We start from the raw sequence: 23333 nt of genomic DNA on the forward strand, positions 1-23333 counted from the left end.
GGTTCAGACATCAGTATTTAATTTACATTATTCATAACATTTTCTCTTTAAGAATTTTCTCATGAATATCTCTAAGTGGGACAAAAAAGTGCAAATAATACCAAACATTTTTTTGTTACATATAACACTGCGTACACTACACTATTGTGCACGACCAAAGTTAGAAACGAGATGACAAAGTGACTCAGCCGCAGGGGGCCTCTTTCCGACCGAAGCTCTGCCTTCGACGTCCATACAGTACATACTTCCATACATACAGATCATTAAGTGAGTGGCAGGAAATAAGAATTTCTTTTTTCTTTTTTTTTTTCATAGAGGAAATGCTTACATTATGTAAGATTGTATCACATTTAAGAGGAAGTGATGGCATAAGCCTACAAACAGGTGTGTTACAAGAGGACAGCTACAAGAGTCGTAGGTTACAGCGAACAGGTGTTGTGTCTGTCTCCGTAAGCAAAGCGAGAAAAAAATCCAAACGACGTCATCACACAGCTGTAAGGAGGACGTGCAGCTCACTGTAAATGCCCGGTAACACTTGTGGTCTTCAGTGCTGTGTTTAGGTGCACCCACCGTGTGTGACGATGACGGATTCTGTTACTTTATAATGGCAAAATTGTACAATAGCTTCTTGGACAGCTATCACAGTCAGCACGGACACAGTGAGAGTTGTTACGCTAAGGTTTCCAGTATGAGTTTAAAAAAAAAGAAAGAACAAAAAGAAAAAGAAAAAGGCGTGTTTTGTACATGACAAACAAGGCTCAGAGAAAAGATACAGTATTGTTTCAGTGTAGGTAAATCTGCTGCTTCACATGAATAATACGATGGAGGGCAGAGAAGATGCCTGTAATGTTTCCATCAGCTGTCCAGAAGCAGATTCAGCAGGGTCATGCTGAGTTATTATTTTTACTGGTAGCCCTTAAAACACGATTCAGACAGTTACCCTCTGATGATTAAACACTGTCACACGTCAAAGCTTCACCTCTATAATACAGAAATGATTTATTTACAACCATGGTGACACAGTTGGCTATAAAATAACAAAAAAAGGAGGGTTGGCTCTTGCAGTGGCCAGCTATGGTTGTGATTGGCTGCTGAGGACTCGGCCTTTTTAGGGGACATATACTTCGAGTACAGTATGTGCATGCTCGCATCAGTTGTTTACATATATGTGCGATTGTTTTTGGAATATTTGAATGTGAAGCGCACTTTAACAGGATAATAGTAGCAGCCAGTTTGTGGAGGGTTACGAAGTGACAGAGGGCTTTACTTGTTTCACAGTCGGGACAAGTTCTCGAGATGAGATGTGGAGTTTTGTCAGGGCGGGGTCAGATGATGGGGACTCTCCAGGTGCTTCAGAGTCCGTGGGCAGTGTGCAGTCGCAACGCAGGCCGAAGCCCCTTGTGAAGCCGAGGTGGGGTGTTATTTGATGATCTGCGGACAGTCACTCCAGGCTTTGGCCTTTCGTTTGGCCAGGGCCAGCCAGGCCGGCTCCGTGGACACCTGTGGAGAGTCAGTGGAGGGGAAGCGCTTTGACACCTCCTTGACAGCAGGTGGCGACGGTGTGGAGTCTGCAATCTCAACTGAAACAAGAAATGAAGGATACAAATGAGTTGCACATCTGGGGCCTGTGAGGTGATAAATTGAAACAAGATTGTAGAGATCAAACGTGAGACACATCATTATACGTATAATGATCCCTCTCACATTTAATTTCCCCTTATATAATATGTTATGTCCACTGTATCATTTACACTCAAATCAGCAGTGTTTATTTGTGCTACTGAGCTATAACTATTCTATAAGCAATTTTTTTTTTTTTTTTTTTTTTTTTTTTTATTGAAATAAATCTACATCTCAAATCTACTTCTGCTCAATATTTCATGTGTGCTGTCTCACCATCACGTTTCCCCGGAGCGCAGAGCAGAGGGCTGGACTGACTACAGCTGATGAAATGCAAGATGATGCTGGGACGTAGCAGATTCAGGAAATTATACCCGATACTAAGCCTGAATATACCGAGTCCTTTTCACACCGCTAACATGGCAAACTGATCATCATCCTTTGTAAAAATCCAAGATAACATCAAATAGCGTTTGGCTAAAGAACTGCTGAACAAAGTGTCTGATTTTTTTTAAATATTTTCTCATACTGTCCATTTACAATCCTGTTTCTGAAAAACTCGATACGCTTTGTAAAATGTAATTAAATACAGAATGCTATGATTTGCTCATCATGTAAACCCGTAATTATTGAAAATAGACCAAAGACAACATATCAAACCAAAATGGCAAAGAATTTGGGGACTTCATCATCTATGGTACATAGTATAATAAAAAGGTTTAGAGAATCTGGAGAAATCTCTACGCAAAGGACAAAGCCGAAAACCAATATTGAATGGCCGTGATCTTCGGGCCCTCAGGCAGCACTGCAGTAGAAACAGACACATTTCTGTGGTGGCAATCAGAGTCTGGGCTCAGAAACACCTCTGAAAAACATTGCCTGTGAATAGAGTTTGCCGTTGCATCCACAAATACTGGTTAAAACTTTAGGTAGGTAGGTAGGTATATACTTTATTAATCCCCGAGGGGAAATTTTTTAATTACCAGGCAAAGCAGAAACCACAGCCTATACAAACAGGATTCAGAAACCCCACCGCCTTCTCAGAGCCCGAGCTCATTGAAGAAGAACTGAGGTGAAATGGAAAACTGTCCTGTGGTCATATAAATCAAAATCTAAGATTATTTTTGGAAATCATGGACGCTGCATCCTCCAGGCTAAAGAAGTGAGGGACCATCCAGCTTGTTATCAGCGCACAGTTCACAAGCAGCAACCATGATGGTATGGAGATGCATTAGTGCACACGGCATGGGTAGCTTGTACATCTGGAAGGAACCATTAATGCTGAATGATATATTCAGGTTTTGGAGCAACATTTGCTGCCATTCAGACAATGTCTCTTTCAGGGAAGGTTTTGCTTCTTTCAGCAAAACAATGTCAAACTTTATTCTGCATGTATTACTGTATAACAGCATGGCTCCATAGTACAAGAATCCGGGTGCTAAACTGGCCTGCCTGCAGTCCAGACCTGAACCCGACCGCTGTCAGTCGGACACGGCGGTGGAACTTCTATTACTGCAGCAGCAGCAACACGTTGCCACTCTCTGCAATTTCTTTTGTCTGCGACTCCACTGCTGTGGCCACCGAACAATATCGGCTTCATGTCCTCCTCCTCGTCCACGAACACCTCGATTTATGTGTCGGAAAACTTTTATTTCCTTGTTTTCCTCTCTGTTGTTGACACAATTCACAAAGGAACCACTGAGTCACATGGCTAATTTTATATGTGCGTCAACCTTCGTAATGTCCTTTCCATTGACCATTTATGGTTGAATGCGTGAAGGAGGCAAGATATGAAGCTGGATTGTGGATTGTGATTTATAAAAGGAATATTACATGCAAGTGTGCCTGCGTGCCGATTTTTTTTTTGCTTTTCTGCACACTTACACTTTTAGTATGAATCCACGCAATGTTTTATAAATGACGCCCCTGGCTGTTGAGGTTCACTTTCAGAAAAATGAACTTAGAATCAGAGCTTTTATTTCCAATCCATCTTCTAATTATATTTTCTATTTATTCAGTGTAGAAAACATCCATCACAGTTTCTGAGAGCCCAATGTGATGTCATCAAATTAAACTATTTTCATAACACAATCATCCCCACACATGTACTTGGGATCTTTGCTTGACAAACGGGTGAAATTATTAATCACTTATTTAAAGCCTTGTTCAGACAGCCAGCCCAAATACGTTTTTTGTCATATCCAGATTGATTTTTGAAAGTCTAGACTGCAAAAATAACACATGAAATAAGATTTTTGCAAACTAGATGCAGACCCCATTTGGAGGTGGTTTCAAATGTGATCCCATTTGGATTTCTACAGATACGTCTCATCTAGTGTCATGAGCACAGTGCTATCAGAAAGTGCAAATTTTGGCGCTACGGAAGACAACGACAACAACAACAGTCCACAGACAGAAGCCAAAATATATTGAGAGCTTGTCAGCACACTAAATCAGATCCGCTCACTTGCAAGTAACAGTGCGGACAGTCTGTCCTAAAACTCATTTGAGAAACGAATCGGATTTGCAGTCTGAACAAAACCTAAGACTATTCGACAGCAAAATATTGGCTTTACTGTTGCACATGCAGGCTCTTACCAGTGACAGAGCTCGGTAAAGTGTTGGCCTTTTTCAGGTGTTCTCGGCGGTCAAACTTTCCCAGGAGGCTATCGGGTCTCTTGGGCTCCTCTGGAGTCTGAGGTTTAGAGGAAGGACTGGTGCTCCCACTTCCTTTGCTCTCCGTGGGGCTCACCAGCGTAACCTGCAAAAGAAACGAGTGATTGTTTTAGAGGAGGGAAACCACTTTACGGAGATTATGAGAAAGTAGGTTAAATCTGGTGCGCATACACTGTCTCGCTCTCGGGCTTGTTTCTCCGCCAGTTTGGCTTCTCTATGGCTGCGGCGCTCATCTCGGTTCTGCTGCTGGTCCCTGAAGCCCTTCTGCTTCTGCAGAGCCAGTGTGATCCATAAGGGCCCACTCTCCTTCTCCTGGACCCTCGCGCTGTCCAGTGAGTGCCTGCTCTGTAAGGAGGGTTTTTCTGCAGGGGAGCACATGCACAATGGGATATTACAATGGCTATGGATTGTTTGAAACCTTTGATACCGCTGTTCGTACAATACCTACGTTTCAGTACTGAGAAACATGGTTTAAAACTTGTTTGCTTTCTTGCCAAGAGTTAGAGGAGAAGATTGATACCACTCATATGTCAGGTCACTTCAATGTACAGCTACAGTCAGGACATGTTTAGCTTAGCTTAGCATGAAGACCGGAAACGGGAGCAAAACTGGTAGCACAACCACAGACTTTATATAAAAGTGAGGCTAATGTGGAAGAGCCTTAAACTGCAATGCCACTGAGGGCCGCTAGGGCTTGGCTCCGAAAGGGCTCCGGCTCCATCGACTCCCATTCAACTTCTTTCATGAAATACAAAGTCAATAATTTCTTTCCACAATTAATAATTGTGTCATTCGCTACAGTCACACGTTCTTATTATTTTTCTGACCGTAAATGCGAAAATAATCATTAACTCGAGACTTCGGTGACGAAGTTCACAAAACAAGTGACGTCACGGTTGGTCACGAAATCAGCCAGCTAAAGTTCACGAAGTAACTTGTATACTGTTTGATACATCTGCTGAAAAAACAAAATGAAAAGTATTTCTTCAATGCAATGAAGGGTTATTTTTACCCTTCATCTTCTTTTGCCAGGTTAAGCTAACTGGTTGCTGCCTTCTCATTTCTACTTTTGTTTTTATTTATTGTGCAGACATAAGCGGGGTATCACTTGCCTCATGTAACAATCAGCAACACAGTGAATATGCACATTTCCCAAATAAAAACATCACTTCAATTTCATCTAACTAACAGCAGAGTCCCTGGTCAAAGTGCACTGACCTCTCCTCATGAGCTCGGTCTTTCTGTCGGCCTTCTCTCTCCAGGGGATGTTGATGGAGGGGAAGAACGATCTCTTCTCCTTCGGCTCCTCTTCCCCTTGGACCTGGCTTTGGCTGCTCCTGTGCAGCTGGGCAACCGCTGACTGTCCCTCGCTCCTGCTCAACTGCTCCTGGCTGCATGAATCTGCGCCTTCTGTCCTCGGGATCATACCATCACTGGGAGGCCCGTGGGCCACCTTAGGTAGTGGCGATGGAGGAGGTGTTGGGACTGCACCAGCAGGTTTGGGTGATGTCGTTGGTCTGCGGTAAACCGGTGGTTTGGAGAGCACTTTCTCGTCTTCGCTGTGTGCAGTCGGGCTGGTAGACTTACCCAGTTTACCCCGGGGGACGGCGGGGGAGGCAGATGCGTGTAAGTACATGCCGACCACGCCTTCTTTCTGAGGCGACGTGGGGGTTGATTTGTCAGAAAAGACAGAGGAAGCGTCAGAGTCTGGCTCAATGGGGGTGAGAGGTGAAGGGACGCCGTCAAAGCTGTCCCCAGCGCTGTAGCGTTTCTTCCTTTTCTCTGTGGACTGCTCGCTGTGAAAACGCAGCGAGTAGTTGGTCCTCCTCAGCTTTATGCCAAAGGGAGAGGGCTTATCCTCGCTGTCCTGGCCCCGCTCCTCTCCCCCCTCTCTGCTTTCCTCTGTCTCACTCTTCAACTCTGACCCCTCAGGTTTGTCTCCTGGACTGGGAACCAGGAAAGAGGGGAGGTCTTTGGCAAACATGCACTCGTCTGGCGCTCTTTCTACGATGCGGACGGTTTTACTTTTCCTGCTCTGTGGTTTACCGGTTGGACCTGGGGAGGCTGCGGTGGGGCTTTCAGATGGAGTCGCTTCTTCTCCTGCTTCCTTATCATCTGGACTATACACCTCAGAGTTCCTATTTGAATCTCCAAACTTCTTCTTTGCGGGAGTGATGGAAAACTTGGCGCTTGCGGACATGGTCTTCCTGAGGTTCGTGTGACCAAACGTAGGCTGTTCCTCACTGCTGGGCTGAGGTGGGTTCCTGCTCAGTTCTGGGTACTCATCATACTTCCCGTCCTCGACCCCCTTGAATATCTTTGATCTGATACTCGCCCATTCTGCCAGGACGGCTGCGCTGGACTGGTCAGTGGAGAGCGCCGACTCGTTGAGCGATTTGGTTTTACCAGACTTGCGATCCGGAGAAGTCTTGCTCTTTGTCGACGGTGTTCCCTGGGCCTTTCTATCCTCTCCTAAACCCAGCAGGGACTTGCAAGCGGTGTCTTTGATATGGTCTAAATTGACAGCTGTCCCACAGAGCTGGGCGCCTGTTACTAAGATGGCTGTGTGAGGGACATACGGAGACGTTGGCAGGTCTGGTCCTTCAGAGGAGGAAGCCTTCGTTCCCTCGCTTTGATCAGCCACAGCAGCGCTCTGGTGGCTGCAGGCCGGCGTAACAGGCGTCAGGTTGACTTTCTGGAAGAGAATCTGCTTCTCGCCAGAGGAAACTTTGAAAGAGAAAGGCCTCTGTCTTTCCTCCATCTCCTTCCAGCGCAGTTCCTCAGCTCTCCTCTTCCTCTCTTGTGGGTCAGAGCTCCCATCATCATCCTCTGAAGACATCCTCCTTTGTGCCTCCTCCTCTTTTCGCATCCTTTCCTCTGCTGCCAGTTTTTCCTTTTCCTCCATCTCCTGCAACCTCAATTTCTCTGCTTCTTCCTTTTTCTTTCTTTCCTCTTCTTCCTCTTTGAGCTTCCTCTTCCTCTCAGCCTCAAGCTCCTGCTGCCTCCTCCCCTCTTCCTCTCGCTTCCTCCTTTCCTCCTCCACCCACCTCTTCCTTTCCTCTTCATCTTTCCTTTTTTGCTCCTCCAGTCGTCTACGCTCTTCCTCCTCCTCTCGCCGTCGACGCTCCTCCTCCTCTTGCATCTTCCTTTCCTCTTCCACCCTCCTCATCCACTCTTCCTCCTCTCGCTGCCTCCTTTCTTCCTCTTCTCTGATCTTCCTCTCCTCCTCCTCCCTCCTCCGTCTCTCCGCCTCCTCTCGCAGTCTCCTGTCTTCCTCCTGCTGTTGCTTACGACATCGCTCCTCCTCCAGTTCCCGCAGCCTCAACGCTTCTGCTCTCTTCGTCCTCTCCTCTTCCTCCTGTCGGAGCCTCTGCTCCTCCAGCTCTCTCTTCCTCCTCGACTCCTGTTTTTCCTCCTCATGGAGTCTCTGTTTCTTGAACCTTTCGAGAGACTCTTCAACGGATGCCCTGCGCTGGTTGTCCGTGGATATGCCGGCTGCCTCCAGATCCTCTTGCACCGCACCAGGAGTAGAAACCTCCTGGAGGTCCTGGAAAGAAGTAGGGAAGAAGTATAATTAGCTTACATTTTCTTAGCCACAATATAAATCAACAACATGCTAACAGGACACCCGTGGCTATGGGTCACCTGCGTGAACCGTCGGGTCTTGCGGGAAATCCTCTGGTTTTTCGGTTTGACAGAGAGTTTATGCTTAGCGGCGGTGTTGTCCAGGCGAGGAACAGACTGTGGGACGGCATCCAGGTTGATGGACTCGATCGTACCGGTTGGTGTAAGAACTCGTTTGGACCTCGGGGACTTCACTGGCGTGCTGTGTGATCCGGATGGTTGAGCTTCCTGGACCTGCTGTTACCACAACAACAGAGTATTTATTTAAACCTAATAAACAACTGATCTCAATTTGTACTCCAGCGATTTAGCGTTTATCGATGTTGGACTCACAACGCACAGTTAAAAACCCTTTCAATACATTACCCATAATGCAACTATACAGTCAATAGTTTTATTGGATATTTGGTTGTGTTACACCAGTAGCAGCTTATGTAGCCTCGGGCAGAGATTAGGACTACAGAGATCTCGTAAACTCACTTCTTATGAACTCCAAAGTCTTTCATTATCAAACTTGGTCTTCAGACTCAACTGACGCTGACTTAAGTGACATCACTTCAGGTAATTTATCAGACTTCACTAAACTCCCCCTAAAGATACTAAAGGCTTGATACACCTTATTCATATATATAGCAGTTCCCCCAAAGACCTGTCAAATGGTGGAGTTAAAAAATGAAACCTGTCAATCATTAAAAGAAGTTGTTACCTTTGGCTCTGGTTTTGGTGGCTCGGCTTCAACCTGAGCCAAAACCTTCATAGGGCTCCGGGGGACCTCTTCCTCATCTGAGCTGCCCTCATCTCCCTCACTCCTCCTCAGAGAAGGAGGCCTTTGGCCAAACTTTATACCTTGTGCTATCTGCCTCTGTGTGATCAACAAAACCAGGTTACAATATATGAACACAGAGCAAAGACAACTGTTCAGCAGCTGAGGGTACATCTCTGTGCGCCCCACCTGCAGATTCCTCACTTTATCCGATACGTTTTCCTGGGACATGCTGTGGTCTAGGTCGGGGTCCGTCACAGACTCCTCTGGGATGAAGATACTGTCGTGTGAGAGAGCTCGAGATCCGATGGGATTAAACTCCCTGCAGAAGAACGGAGGCGTCTTTAGTGTTGCAGCGTGTCATTTCTGTCATTCATTCATTTATCATGAGCGGGCTGCAGCGTCACTCCACAAAATAATTGTATACGATGGAATGAATAATCTCTTTACACACCAGTGGTTTTTTATCATTACACCAGGTAAAGGTTAACTGTTGAAGCGGCTCCTGAGCAGAGCCTGGCCCTTTTCATTACAGATTGTGCAACTACAGGTTTTATGACTTTCATTTTGATCGAAGTGAAAGTGTCTTCCAATAAAAAAAAAAAATCAGTGTACCTTCAATGTCTGCAAAAAGGTTGTAAGAGAAAGTCCGGCCTGTTGCTGCAACTCTCTTGAACAATAAAATGAGCAGAAGAAAGCTCAACTTCCTCACGCATAACACAGACAACAAATCTATACCTGCTGTATGTACTGACCTCAGATTTTGATTGGACTCCTCTTCATCAGACACGACTCCGTTGCACACTTCCCCAGTAGAAAAACACGCCTTTAGCTTTGCTCCATCAGAGCTCCCTTTAGCCTCTCTTTTCTTCTTCTTCCCAAACAGCCGTCGAAAGGGCTGGAATTTGCCCTGTCGCCTTCTCTCTGCTGGCAAAATAAAATAGATAAGAACCACAGCTTTGTGCATTCAGATCATCAATCTTTATACCTCACCCTCAGGCGAGATAACGAGCATGATGGCGCTTGTAAGCGTGTTTTTTTTACTTTATGTGTGAGTGTGTGTAGATAATGAAATGCAATTGACAGAGGTAAAAGAAAAGGAAACAGCAGATGGAATGAGAAGAAAACCTTGGCTCTTTGGTTCATACTTACTCGTATTTAGAGGAAGTGGGAAAGATAAACACCACGCATGAAAACCGAGCACCAACAGCCATAAACAGCTTTAAATAAATGATGATCGAATCTCTGATTTACTGACTGAAAACAGGCAAGTCCATGACTGCTCCAACAGTGGGAACCCACAAAGACACCCAGGCTATCCAAACAGCACCAAGAGTTAAAGTCAATCTCTGCAGCTCGTCAGTAATCTATTAATAAGGAGGTAATCCCTTCAACTGTGTCAAATATGCTGAGAAATCTGCTGCCAAAACTAAGTATGTGTCAACAGCTGACCTGCTGTATGTAATAAATTGCACTGTTGTTGTTTAATTTTATTCTATTTTATTTGTATATAGTGTTCATGTTTACATTTTATATTTTTAACTAGATTTGTATTCTGTCATTTTGATTGCTTACCGTGTATCTTTACATGCTACTGTAGTCGAAAAATGTCCCCTTGTGGGATCAAAAAAATCTGTCTGTCTGTCTGTCTGTCTGTCTAACTAACTAACTAAAAGAAAGCAGCTGTAATAAATCTTGCCTGCGCTAATGATGGAGTCCAAAGTTAAGATTTTCACTTTAAACTTTCAGCTGATATCTTTACTTCCTCGTCATCCTTCATGCCGTGAAGTTATAAACTCCATTACATAAGCTAAACTTTCCCATGTGTAAAGACAAAAACATCACTCTGTCTCTCCTCGGGATCCCAAAGATAAGATTTTTATACTCTGACATTTGAAAATGTAAGCAGATCTCTTCATTTCAACAAGTAACACAGCGTGTTTCTCAGAGCTTCTCCAGAACCGCTTCGTCTGCCTGTGTGTGTGTGTGTGTGTGTGTGTGTGTGTGTGTGTGTGTGTGTGTGTGTGTGTGTGTGTGTGTGTACTTGCGGAGGTCCACTGGATGAACCAAGTGGGTGAGGTTACAGAGCTACAAAGCTACTCTACACCACTGTGCAGACAGGCGTTCTCAGGGCTCAGTGGCTATCCCTTTCAGAGCTATAAGTAGCAACTGGTGTGGGATTTCACTTCGCATGCTGCTCACTAAACCAGAGGCATCATGGGAAATGATACAGTAAACTAATTTCCTCAACTCCTCGACCCTGAAGCGTGTGTCCTTATTTTGTCGTGGGAGACTAAAGACATGTTTACACTCACAATCTTTCTGAATCTCGAGGTCAAGGGTCAGATGCCACAATCCATTTTCCAACCGCAGCCATATGTTTCCATCTTGTCCTCACCTTATTATTAGAATAATTAGATGGACATTCTACAAAATTCAATTCACTTTGTCTCATTGGATTGAAGATTTTTTTTTTCACTGAAATCGTGAAAATAAAATTTTCTCTGAAAGTTTTTATGAAAACTATTTTTCTCTGACAACAAATTTGATCAATTTCTGAAGCCCAATTCTCTCGCTTTAAACTTTAAAGAACTCGTTCACATTTTGGAAATATGTTTTTCCCTCTCGTCAACCGTTAGATGAGGCAAATGATACGACTCTAACATCTTTAACCTGGAGTGTGGACTTATAAAGGTATCTTTTACATTATTTATGTGAAACACTGTATGTCATTTTCTTGCTGTAAAGCACTTTGAGCTGCTTTTCTTGTATGAAAGGTTCTATACAAATAAAGTTTATTATTATTATTATTATTATTATTATTATTATTACATTTAAGTTCATCACCGCCAGATGAATCTCTCTGTATTTCACGATATACAGAGTTTTGAAATCTGGTGTCTGGTTAGACATTCCCGAACTGGCAGGTGAATGCATACTGAGCATGCTCTGTGGACAGAGCATTCACGCCAGCGACTGGTTATCTTCTGGTTTAGCTCTACACCCTAATGAGGATTAAAAAAAAAAAAATCAATCGTGCCTTTTGTAGACTTTCCAAATGTTATCAGACCAAATGGATCAAGTTTTGATGGTGAAACGAGTCTTTACAATCAAAACAATGTATCTACTGTTTTACAGCTGCCACAGCAGCGACAGTGTGAGCTACGGCAGAGCCTCTGATGTCAGCACGTGTCAACAGGGTTTCAGTCTTTGTGTTGAACCAAGCAAACTGTATTCTGTTCTTAGCTTCAGATTTTTAACGTACAGACATAAGTGGTATCAATCTTCTCGCCTACACCCTGGCAAGAAAGCAAATAAGTCAATTTATCAAAATGTCAAACTAATATTCTGTAATATATTTGTAAGTGACAAGTGCAAGTTCCTTCTTTTCTGTCAATCCTACAGTCCATGATCCAAAGACATTCAGCTCAGCATCATGTGGGACAGTGAGTTACAGTATATTCTTATATTTGAGTGTCTGAAACCAGGGAATATTTGGCATTTCCTTCTTGGGAAATGGATTTAACAATTAACTGAATAACAGAATAATAAATAGATAAATAAATAGACACATTTTGTTTTGTGCATCATCAATATTCAGTCATCCTGGGATATACACCAGTGATAATGAAAGGTCACTGATGTTTTCTTTCTTTTTCTGTTATTCTTTTGTCCTATTTTGATAAAAGCGATGACATGCTCGATACACTGCAGGACGCTGCCACTGCCAGTCCAAATGCAGCCGATGTTGTGGTGCGACACTGATGTTCTGCTTCCCTGCAGCATGCTCTCCCAGCATCAGTGCCACAGAGCCCGTAATGCACCGCCGTAGGCGTGCTCACACGCTCATGCGTGAAACGAGAAAGGACACTTTTTTTCTGCAGAGTAGACGACTCAGCGGCAGCACTCCACAAGAGCGGCAACCCAACCTGACACGAGGGTTAACTCTTGCTTCCTGTGTGTTTGTAGAGCAGAGTGTTTTGACCCGGGTCCTGTGGACTTGGACCCTTGCTGTTTTTTTTTATTGATCAGGGATTATTTTACATGTGGTGAAAGCAGATGAACTAGCTGGAGGCAGAAAAAAGCAGTGGGAGGCCGGCTCAGAAAAACTGCTTTTGAATTCCTCTTGATCCACAAATCAGAGATAAAACACAGCAGTAAAGTAACATTCAGGGTGGTGGAGAATGAATGGAGGGAGTTTCTGTGTCATTACAGGAAGAGTCTGACATTTTGGGAAATACATGTATTCCTTCTTGAAGATTAATACCATTCTCATGTCTGTTTATAACATTAATCCACAGCAGTTGTTAGCTTAGTTTAGCCTATTGACTGAAAAGAGGGGTGAAAACTAGTAACTAGAGATTATTATTATGACAAGTAAGTTTTAAACTTGCAATAGGCTAATGGATTTTTTTTTTTTTTTTTGGTCAACAGCCAATTGTCATTAATTTGGAGTCATTTTTGTGGTCACCTGATAATTACAAGGCCAATATCTCTTCTCTTTTAACTCTGTTTTAACAACTCCTGAGGAAAATAATGCTAAAATGCGTTAATCAATGCTCCACCAGGTTCACCAGATAGTTGCTACACGTGTCCGTTCGCTGTTTTATGCAGAGAAAGTATTGAGCAGTACGTTTTTAGAATGTTTTGACTGAAAACAGCTGCATAAAGTGTTTGTTATGTGGCAACCAGCTGCAACTCCTTGTACTGGTCTTGGCCAAGAAATAGTCCAGCACATAAACGCATATAAAATGAGAACAACATTATAGTTGTTTAAACAAACATGATGTCACTGTGAGTTTTAAAGTGGTCAGATTTGTTACTGATAGACTGAGCCTGGCTAGCCCCACCCACTTGTTTCCAGTCATTGTTTGAGATAAACTAATCAGCTGCTGGCTGTAAAATTGAATTGAACAGTCATGAGAGAGGTGTTCATTTTCTCCTCCAATAAAACTAAAAATAAACTGTTCCTCTAACAGGGTTTCTCAGGCTTTTATCTACTGCATACTGCCTACTGCAATTCCTGGACACAAACAAGGCTTCTAGACATGTTAACATCTTGTGTGTCCTTTGCTTTACGCTGCTGATCTAATCTGCATAACGGCCCCCTGATCAGTTCATTAATCTGCTCAAAAATATCAATGAAAAGATAGAAAAAGGTGATCAGAGAAGTGAGAAACGTGCACACAGCACACCCACCAGGAAAATACTTCTGTAAGTCTCTTCTGTCAGCCCATCACCACACCATGCACTTCTTAAAGAGACAGTACAAAACAGACCGTTAAAGTGAAAGGTCGTTCCATCCTCGTGATGTGATCTTTTTAATTAGTTTCAATACACTGTCTCTTTAAGATGTCCTTAAAAGCACTCATTAGTGTTTTCCCTATTTACCTGGGCCTTTGGATTCGGTTACCTCTAAAAGCGTGTCATGCTTAGTTTCCGTGGCGTCCGTTGCCATGGTCACGGCACACCTTGGCTGTGGCGAGAGGAGAAGGAGGAGAACATGTGGATGCTGTTATTTGCTTTACTGCAGGGGGGGGGGGGGGGGGGGTAAAAAGCAGCAAGTGGTGAGGGGAGAAAAGAGCAGAGGCACGTGAGAGAGCGGGGAAAAGGGGCTGCAGTTTGACTTCCACATGTCCTGCTTTTTATTTTACTCTCCATCGCCTCCAGCATTAGCATCAAAAAGGTCGGCTTTGTCAGCTCTGGCAGAGTGGCTCTCGGTGATCGGGCTGTCTGAGGCACGATAAAGCCTCTGCTGTTTTATAAAAGCAAGAGGAGCTCTCTGAGGCCAGAAATAGAGATTTTTCAAAGTCAGCTGTCCATCTGAAATGACAAGCTAAGATGCAGTTGGTGCTGAAATTATAAGTGAGAACAAGCCTCTTTTTGCATCTGAGTTGGAGATGGAGCATGCTCCGCAGGATGACCAGCTCATAATCAGCAGGAGTAAACACCCAAACCGCACGAACCGCCTCTTATTCGCATCTCACAGGAACCAACAAACCCCACACGGCTTCCTGAACCCGGACACCTCTCAGCGTGCCCGTCCGCAGCACGGCGGCCGAGCCAGAGGTTTTCTGATGCACTGAGGAAATGTGTTGTTGTGTGAGAAAAACCACAAGCACCCGGGGTCAGCAGTGTACAACCAGGGAGTGTGAAAGACAGTACTGAGCGAGCCGGAGAGAAGCCCGCTGTCTCCAGTGGGATCAGCATGCCGTGGGCTTCCTTCCTGAGCCGGACAGACTCTCTCAGAAATGTCTCAACCCCCCCCCCCCCCCCCCCCCCCCCCCAAAAAAAAAAAGGCTCTTTGTCCTGTCTGACTCCGGCCAGCACAAAACAAGGAGCCAACAAGCATGTTTGCTAGTAGGAGTGTGTGAACACAGACAGAGGGTGTGTGTGTGATGAGGAGAGAGACTGTTTGTGATTGTGTCTGCTGATGTTTTTTTTTATTGTTTGGCTGCCAGTCCTCATGTTGAGCGAGTGTCTGAAGAAGATTTCTCAGTGTAAGGGTGCGTGTTGTCCGACTGCTGCAGAGGACAGATAGAGATGGGATGAGAGAAGCACGAGGAGCAGCCATGTGCTCTACAGAAGCAGGGAAATGCCCTTTGACGAGGATAGAGCTGTATGGCGGCGGCGGCATAGAACGATGCTGCGTCTCAGCGCTTTTCCAACGACCCAGCAGCTCAGCATCCTTTTGGGCCGGACAGCGACCAGAGTCCTGGTGGCGTGGCTGAGTGTTGTAGCAGCTAGGTGCCATAACCTATACAGCACAAGTAGCTTGCTGACAAAGCAGACAGACGAACGTGGTGGAGCCGTGGAACAGTTTACCTATTTCAGCTGCACAGCTCGAGATGGCTGCGCACCACTGCAGTAAAACCTTAGGGAACATCGATCTGCCCCTTTGCACAAAGCTTGTTTTACCCGGACGAGCGTCGGCGCTGCCTCCGCTGTGGTTTTGGGAGAAAACGGTGAAATAAGTACAGGACAGAGACAGAACAGCAGGTTGGGGTTCGTTAGGTCTGTTAGCATCAGGTGCATTCAGAGTGAGGAAGATGAGGCGTGGAGGGTGACGTGGGCGGCGGTGGATGAGGAAGCACTTCCAAACAGAACGGCACGATGCATCAGGATGCATGAGGTGGCAAAAAACGTGATAAATCTACGATGTATTAAAAGGGTTTTCTAAAGTTAGACAACGTCTCGTCCACCTTAACTCTCTGCCTCGTTCTTCACCGACCTCTGAAGTTTGAGCAGCCTTTGGTTGCCATGGCAATGTGCTTGCAGCAGCCGGGGGCCAGAGGAGACAGACGCAACACACACACACACACACAACAAATCCTATGTCCCCACAAACAGACTGAAATAGTTTACTTGGCACACACCTGCACGAGTACAAACGCTGATGATGTGGCGGTTTAAACTGCAGCTGCACAAAGAGGCAGGTCGTGTTCTCAAGGACAAGGAGGGAGTGTCCAAGCGCACTTATTTAACACAACCGAAGTCGAAAAGGGTTCAAAATACGGAATAAAATATCAGCTCAGTCTGCACACTGTTGTTGCAAAACCAGCCAGTACAGCAAATAAAGACATGCAGCATCCATTCCTCATGCTCATCCTGTTTACGTGGCAATTATAAGTATTCTTTTATCCTTTTAATCAAAACATTTCTGCTGCATCACATTGCAATTACAAATGCGATGCTACTTTTAACAGACAAGCTGGAAACAAGGCCTCGATGCCTCGTACTCCCGCTGATCCACCGACTATGGACGACAACATGAAGACAGCGTCTACAGGAAACAGTGCTCCTGATGATGCTCATCAGTTTAAAAAAAAAATAAACGCTGAATGTTTTACACTGTGAACAGTCTGTGTCCAGTGAAACCCCCGGATGGCACTATTACGATGGAAGATTTAAAACGCCTAAATAAACACAAAACAAAGAAATACGACATGCCCCCTGCTGAACAGCACACCTCTTCACTGGAGTTAAGGTTTGTTTCAATGTGGGATGAAGAATTCATGTCACAATAAAAGACAATTCATTCAGTCATTAAAGACAAAAAGAGAAAAAAAAAAAAGAAGATTATTTTACTTTATCCTTGTCATTTAGAGATGACACAGAAATATGTGCCAGATTTCACTTCATTTATTTGTTTGATTTGTTCATATGTGTCTTGTCCTACTTCTGATGGTTCTCAAACTGAGAGAAAACCAATTTCCAGCACTTTGATGTGCGCAGACACAATATGAAAGCATCAGACGTTCATGGCTTTCATACTCTGGAGAGTGTTGTGGGTGACAGTAAATGTCTTCTGGACTGCTTTACTGGGATTCTTGCTGAAGTCGCAGTAAACTGTTTTAATTAAAACCTAAATACATAGTATAGTGGAAACAGCATCTAATTAAAGTGTCTATTCACATTATTTAACATTGTTTAGTTTTCGCTGCACATTTCTGTGGTGCATTGTAACTTGCACTTACAGATGGAATCATGACATTATCAGCTGAGTGCAGTCCTGGTCCAGACATCTAATCTATAAACACCTCAAAGACCCCGTTTCAACTAAAATACAAACATATCTTCATTTTCAACTGCGTGTTTTTGCAACTCTCCACATTCGCACCACGCAGACTGTAAGAGGGCAGAAGGAAGCCAAACAAACAGGTAACGCACCAACTTGTGGTGACGCTGTTTGTACTGACGATCGTTCTGCCATGAAACCAGAGCTCCATGTGTGTTGGTGAACATGTTCAGTTCGGTGTGTCACACCCAAACCTTCAATGGCTTCGGTTAGAACTGAGTAATGCTGTCTTAAGAAGATAAAAGCTGACAAAAGGCCACTTTGGGAGCAAGCGGTGGATCTGACCTGATCTGATTGGGGACCAAAGGACACTACGCCCCGCCCACCTCTAGTGGAAACCTGACTGCACCGCAGGCCTGTCAATCAAACAGACACGCCCCCAAACATACCGCTTTTTGAGGCCCAGTATCTGATTAATGATGATATTATTTTCAGATGGACCACCAGAACACTAACAAGAAGGAAATGACTTTAGTGAATGACACCATAATGACTTATGGACCAAAAATGATTGCCTTTGTATTTCATAAGAGAAGTATAATGGGAGACTATGAAGCCGGAGTCTTTTTGGAGCCAACCCCTAAAGGCCTTCGGTGTTATTGCACTTCATGGCACTTTCACATCGGCCTCACTTTCCCAACCCAAAAGCTAAGTCCACTATTCTATACAGTGTTTGACTCGATCAGACTGAAAACCCGAAACGACACCGTGCCGCCTACAGTGGAAACCTGATTAAAATTCTCACACTGACAGCAGGTATAATATTTACCATCGACCATGCTTAGTTTTAATTTGTCAGCATGCTGAATGATAAGTGAGGGAATCACAAAATTCAATAGCATTCAGCCTCTGGGGACCATGACAGTCGTTGTTGAGGCATATCAATCTGGACCAAAGTGGTGGACCAACTGTCCGAACAACAACACCATCCCCGCAGCCATGTGGCCAAGCGTGGCTGAAAACTGGATCGAGAAGAGCTGAACTCGCAGCAAGACAAAATACATTCAGGTGGAAGAGGCCTGAAGTAAACACCACCTGAGGTGTTGTCGTCCACTCTCGAGACATCTGAAGGGTGCATGTGGCGTAACAATGGATTTAAGAGTCACATGCTACGTGTATCACATGTCCGTGGTTATATTTTCCACATTAGCTAACGGTTAACTGACAATGCTCGAGTGTGCAAACAAACAACAACACAAAGGCCTTCTCCTACCTGAGCATCTCACACATAAAAAAAAACTCACACTTGTTGTATTCAGATGAGAAACACCACAGATTCAGGAGTACAGTCATATTAATGGACTTGCACAAGAACACACATGAACATGAGCTGCTGATAGTAGTTTTGCACACACAGAGCTGTTATCTCCACTAAAACACTTCAGGCAAACTGCAGTCACAGTCAACCTACGAACTATGTCCGAGGCTAAAACCTAGCTTTGTGTACAAGAATGCCTTCTTACCGTCCTGCAGCCGCTCTCTGCATGCGAGGGTACCTGTGAGTGTGTTGCTGTTCCACCTGCCTGCTGTCACTGAGGATCTAGGGCATTACCTGGAGTCAGGTGTCAGATGCAGTAACGACTTGGTTGTGTGTGTGTGTGTGTGTGTGTGCGTGTGTGTATGTGTGTGTGCGCGTGTGTGCGTGTGTGTGCGTGTGCGCGCGGGCGTACAGGAGAGTGACTCACTAAACATCCCTTGATATTCTCATATTGATGAAAATTTGATTGCCCCTCTAAGGCGCAGTCACGAAATGAAAAAAAAAAAAAAAAAACACCCAGCGTGGGCTGATGGGTGCACGTGTGTGTGTGTGTGTGGGGGGGGGGGGGGGGTGTACATGTACAGTGTGATTGGGAAGGGGTGTGTCAGTGTGGAGGGGGTGGTGGTGGTGGAGGGGGGTGAGGGCTGAGCGGAGAGAGATGGGCGTTCTCCTGTGTCTGTTAGGGATGCTGTGCCGAGGAGGCACAAAGTGACACTCTGTTTCCCCGCCAGAGATCCAGTGCCGGAGAACAGAGTTGCATTCATCATTTCAACTGGCTGACGCACACAAAGACTTTCATTGTGGCTTGACAGCAATCGTGTACGCACATGTGTGATTATAATGGTTTGTACTGCGGCGCACCACAGCTGCCTAATAACATTATGGTCTGTTAAAATGTAGTCTGTGAAGCTCGCAGATGCATTCAACACACACAGGTCGACCAGTGAAGCTATTTAAGTGTTGTTGACAGCAAACATCATTTCTAAAGGGGAAAAAGAGCAGCTCCACTCCGGTAGCCTCGATACCACATGATTAAATAAGAGACTTATTTTATGGCTGCATTAATCTGATCTGGAATCAGAATGGCTGTGACCATCACCATAGTATTACTGTGTAATAAGGGCAGCTTCCCCCCCGCCCCCACCACTCCACAGTTTTGGCAGCATCACACTGCAGCCTCACAGGGATATGGTAATGATGGGGCTTTACCAACCTGGATGCTGCCTATATTACAGCAGCATCGCACTTCAAAGACAGACTGTTCTCTGACTGACTGGGTGCAGAAATAGAAACCCCCCAGCAAAGCAGCACAAGCATGCTCTCACACAGATATTCACACACACACACACACACACACACACACACACACACACACACACACACACACACACACACACACACACACACACACACACACACACACACGGCGCGAGCAGAGAGCCTTAATGACTCCACTCTATGTGAAAAGAGACGGGGATCAAACACTATGCTGGGTGATACTGTAGCAGCCACTGCACTTGACATGTGGGAAAGTGGTAAAGCAGTCATTCAGAGTTCTCATGGAAACCACAACAAATGTCTCAATGTGTGGACAATTTTCATGCTAGAAAAACGTAAATTGCGTGTTAAGACGAAAATGTGTTCATGAATGTATTGATGTTTCACCGACTAGTGAATGATACGGATCAACTAAGGGAGAAGAGTACATTAACGAGTCACAATTTGAACTAATTTCGTGGTGTAACGACATGAAACGTTCATTTGTGTCGAAACCATCCGTTTGATCCACAGCCGGCTGCATTTCCTTGTTATTTTAATGTACACTGAAATTCCTGAGGTGACCTGAATTCCTCAAACATGTCAGTAAAATAATATGAACAACATTTTAAACCAAAACCATGCTGTGTGGTAAATTATTTGGGGCGAAGATGTGTTACATAAACATGAATAACCTCATCCGGGGAGCAAATTTCTAAGGAGTTGATGAGAACTTGCATCACACAGGAGTGACTAATTAGGACAGGCCTCATAAGACATTGAGTGGTTGAGTGTAATTATAATATTCTTTTGCTTTAGATAAGGACAGCGATGATCCTAATTTAAATATCTGTTTAATATCAGGTAGATACAATAATGTTCATACTGTTGATGGGCTTTCAAATTTGCTTTATTTATAGTAGATTTTGCATAGCACAGACCAGATAATTATGATCAATTATTTATTGAGGTACAGTAAAGTATCCAGGGCTTGATTGATTTACTGATTGGCCGACATCAGCCTTTCATAAATATTGCTATTGGCGTATTTTGTATGTTGTCCGTTACTAAAACTTTTCTTTGCAGAACATAATAGAGATAAAGATGCTTTTTAAAAATAAAATGATCTTAAGTTAGTTAAAATCATTACATTCCCAGTGAAGTTCACTGTTTCAGTGCACTTATGCCATTTTAGACAATTACATTTATTGGTAAAGTATAAAATATCCTGCTTCGATTCTATACTTTTGTTGTTGATTACCACATTTTGGACAAAATATTAATATCGGCATTTTTTTTTTGTTGTTGCTCTTTTTACTTCCTAATATTGTTATCAGTATCGGCCCAAAAATGCAGTATCAGTCGGGCTTTAGCATCGAGGACATTTTTTTTAATTGTTTAATAATAGTTATACAGACTATTATTACACTACATTATGACCCCACCAGAGCCGGGCAGCCCGTAGTAGCTGGTTTCACCACAGAATACAGTTTCACGAGCAAAACTTGTCATGAGATGCAAACTACAACTTCACATGCTTTAACCAGTCCAACTCATCACATAAAGAGCACAAATATTTGTACAAGTGGGCTATGTTTCTTTTAACCTGCAGTGATGTGCTGACACCCCTCTAAGTTCATTTTTATTTTTAAAAGCCGGCTGTTTCCAGTTCTGTTTGTCTAACGTGCAGCTAAATCAGTGCAAATCAAGTGATCTTTAAAAACACACAGAAAACAAAGAGTCAGACGGGCCTCACAATCTGTTTCCTCTGAGGTCACGGGGCCATACATGACTCAAAATGAAATGGATGCATGTCTGGTTTTTGCAAAGGCACTTCACAATCTCAGTTAGTCACCGTCATGGTGGTGATGACACAATAGCTGTTTGTTGTTTACTGTGGATCTGAGACTCCAAACCATCCGGGTCAGACAGGAAGCGGATAATTAAAAGTCTCCAGTTATCTTTAATCACATGGTGACGTCTTTACGAAGAAATTTCCTCTGCAAAGCACAGACCTGGATGGCAAAGCAGTCCTTGTACTCGCCTTAAAGGTGATAACTACTACAGTGTCCATCTGCCCGCCAGCCAGCCAACCAAAAAACACACCAGTTTACTCAACACCAGCAGCCTGTGAATTCATCTCTGGCATGCTGCCTCCATCCTTCCTGCCTCTGGGTCTCAGCACCAAAGTCCACCGACAAAGACAGCAATGCAGCATTGATTTAAAAGCCTTTAAAATGACGCTTGGACAGATAAATCCATAATTTCATTTTTTTTTTTGTTTTTTGTTTGCAGGCCCGCACCATATGGCCTGCGCACGCTTTTCGAGCTGACTCAAACAATCCTGACATTTCAAAAGGCTGTATTGAGTATCGTTTTAGGGAAAGGACAGCGATCGTGAAAGACACGGCTGCATCAACATGGACCTAAAGGCATCGATCAATAGGCAGCCGTTAAAGGCAGATTAGCGGATGCTGCCGCACAGGGATTACAGTCTATTAATTGCAGACTAAAAGGCGCACGGAGAACAAAGAATGTGGCCTCTGCTTTTCTCGCAAATTGTCACACATGACACCCAAATGGCGCGAAATTGATCAGCATTATTGTGGATTTCTAATAAGTGTACGATTAATCCCAATGTGGCCTGTTGACATCGGCGTTTGCGCATTTCCAGTACGATCAAATTGCAAGTCCCAGCCCATCTACAGTACACACACACACGCACACACGCGCGCGCGCGCGCGCGCATACACACACATCTGCGAAGGATGGAGCTGAAGATCTGAGCAGGTCAATGGGAAATGAGAGGTGGGCTACAATGACAAGGTCATCAACGTCGTGAAAATGGGAAACAATCAACCACAAATACAAACAACATGGAAGAGAAAGAAGAAAAAGCCACCACCTTGGTTTCAGAGCGCGAGCCCTGCCTCCGACCGCGGCTGAGGTAAACCCGGCTCCGGCAGCGCCGACCCTTTTGTGTTGCTGATGCTGCGGGTGCCCGACAGGGAGACGCACGCACAGACCGACGGTCCCGCACAGCTGCACGCGTGCGAGATGGAGATGGAGATGGAGATGGCGAGGGTGTGGCTGCGAGAGAAAGGCGAGCTGGAGCAGCGGCGGCGGGGCAGTACAGCGCAGCGCCAACATACAAGCTCCTGTCACGATGCGAGCACGTTACTGAAACGTAAGCTCGTGCGGATCGGAAACGAGAGGATCTGAATGGAAACGCTGTCACCGCCCCGAGGAAAAAAAAACACACACACACACACACACACACACATACACACACACACACACACACACACACACACACACACACACACACACACACACACACACACACAATCACACAGAGACACGGTGAAGGCGTTAGTCCTGCAGGGATGTATTGTCTGGATCACTGATCACTGACCGTTTTTGGTCTTCCTGTTTTGTATGTGGTCCACAGTGGCTCTATTGCTTCAGTTTAGAGAGGATTAGTTGATTTATTGAGGCAGAAAATTAATCGGCAAATAATCGTTTCAGACATTTTTGAGCAAAATTCATTTGATGGT

General features: G+C 44.5%; 1 protein-coding gene across 3 annotated transcripts; it reads right to left on the bottom strand.

Moving 5' to 3' along the window:
- Positions 1 to 2: 2 nt before the first annotated feature.
- cracd (capping protein inhibiting regulator of actin dynamics) lies at positions 3 to 23071 on the bottom strand. Of its 3 annotated transcripts, none has more exons than XM_069150669.1 (10): positions 22682 to 23065; positions 15509 to 15627; positions 9439 to 9607; positions 8873 to 9005; positions 8627 to 8782; positions 7942 to 8157; positions 5515 to 7843; positions 4468 to 4658; positions 4219 to 4381; positions 3 to 1580 (listed from the first exon to the last, which is right to left on the bottom strand). In XM_069150669.1, exons 1-10 carry the CDS (start codon positions 22924 to 22926, stop codon positions 1420 to 1422), a joined length of 3882 nt encoding a protein of 1293 aa, XP_069006770.1. In that variant the 5' UTR covers positions 22927 to 23065; the 3' UTR covers positions 3 to 1419. The 3 variants fall into 3 exon arrangements, with proteins under 3 accessions (XP_069006770.1, XP_069006769.1, XP_069006771.1); XM_069150668.1 differs by having other exon boundaries at positions 9439 to 9610; XM_069150670.1 differs by lacking the exon at positions 8627 to 8782 and having other exon boundaries at positions 9439 to 9610; positions 22682 to 23071.
- Between the last annotated feature and the right edge of the window lie 262 nt (positions 23072 to 23333).

Source organism: Embiotoca jacksoni, unplaced genomic scaffold (assembly GCF_022577435.1).
Source record: "Embiotoca jacksoni isolate LCO1_2020_lvr unplaced genomic scaffold, fEmbJac1.0.p SCAF_16, whole genome shotgun sequence".
Lineage (NCBI taxonomy): Eukaryota > Metazoa > Chordata > Actinopteri > Embiotocidae > Embiotoca > Embiotoca jacksoni.

Coding starts and splice junctions, on each gene's coding strand:
- cracd (XM_069150668.1), bottom strand. CDS start 22,926: ATGTTGGCGCTGCGCTGTACTGCCCCGCCGCCGCTGCTCCAGCTCGCC. Junction 9,611..15,508: donor GAGCTGTGCAGCTGAAATAG/GTAAACTGTTCC, acceptor TTATTTTGCCAG/CAGAGAGAAGGCGACAGGGC. Junction 1,581..4,218: donor TTTACCGAGCTCTGTCACTG/GTAAGAGCCTGC, acceptor TTCTTGTTTCAG/TTGAGATTGCAGACTCCACA.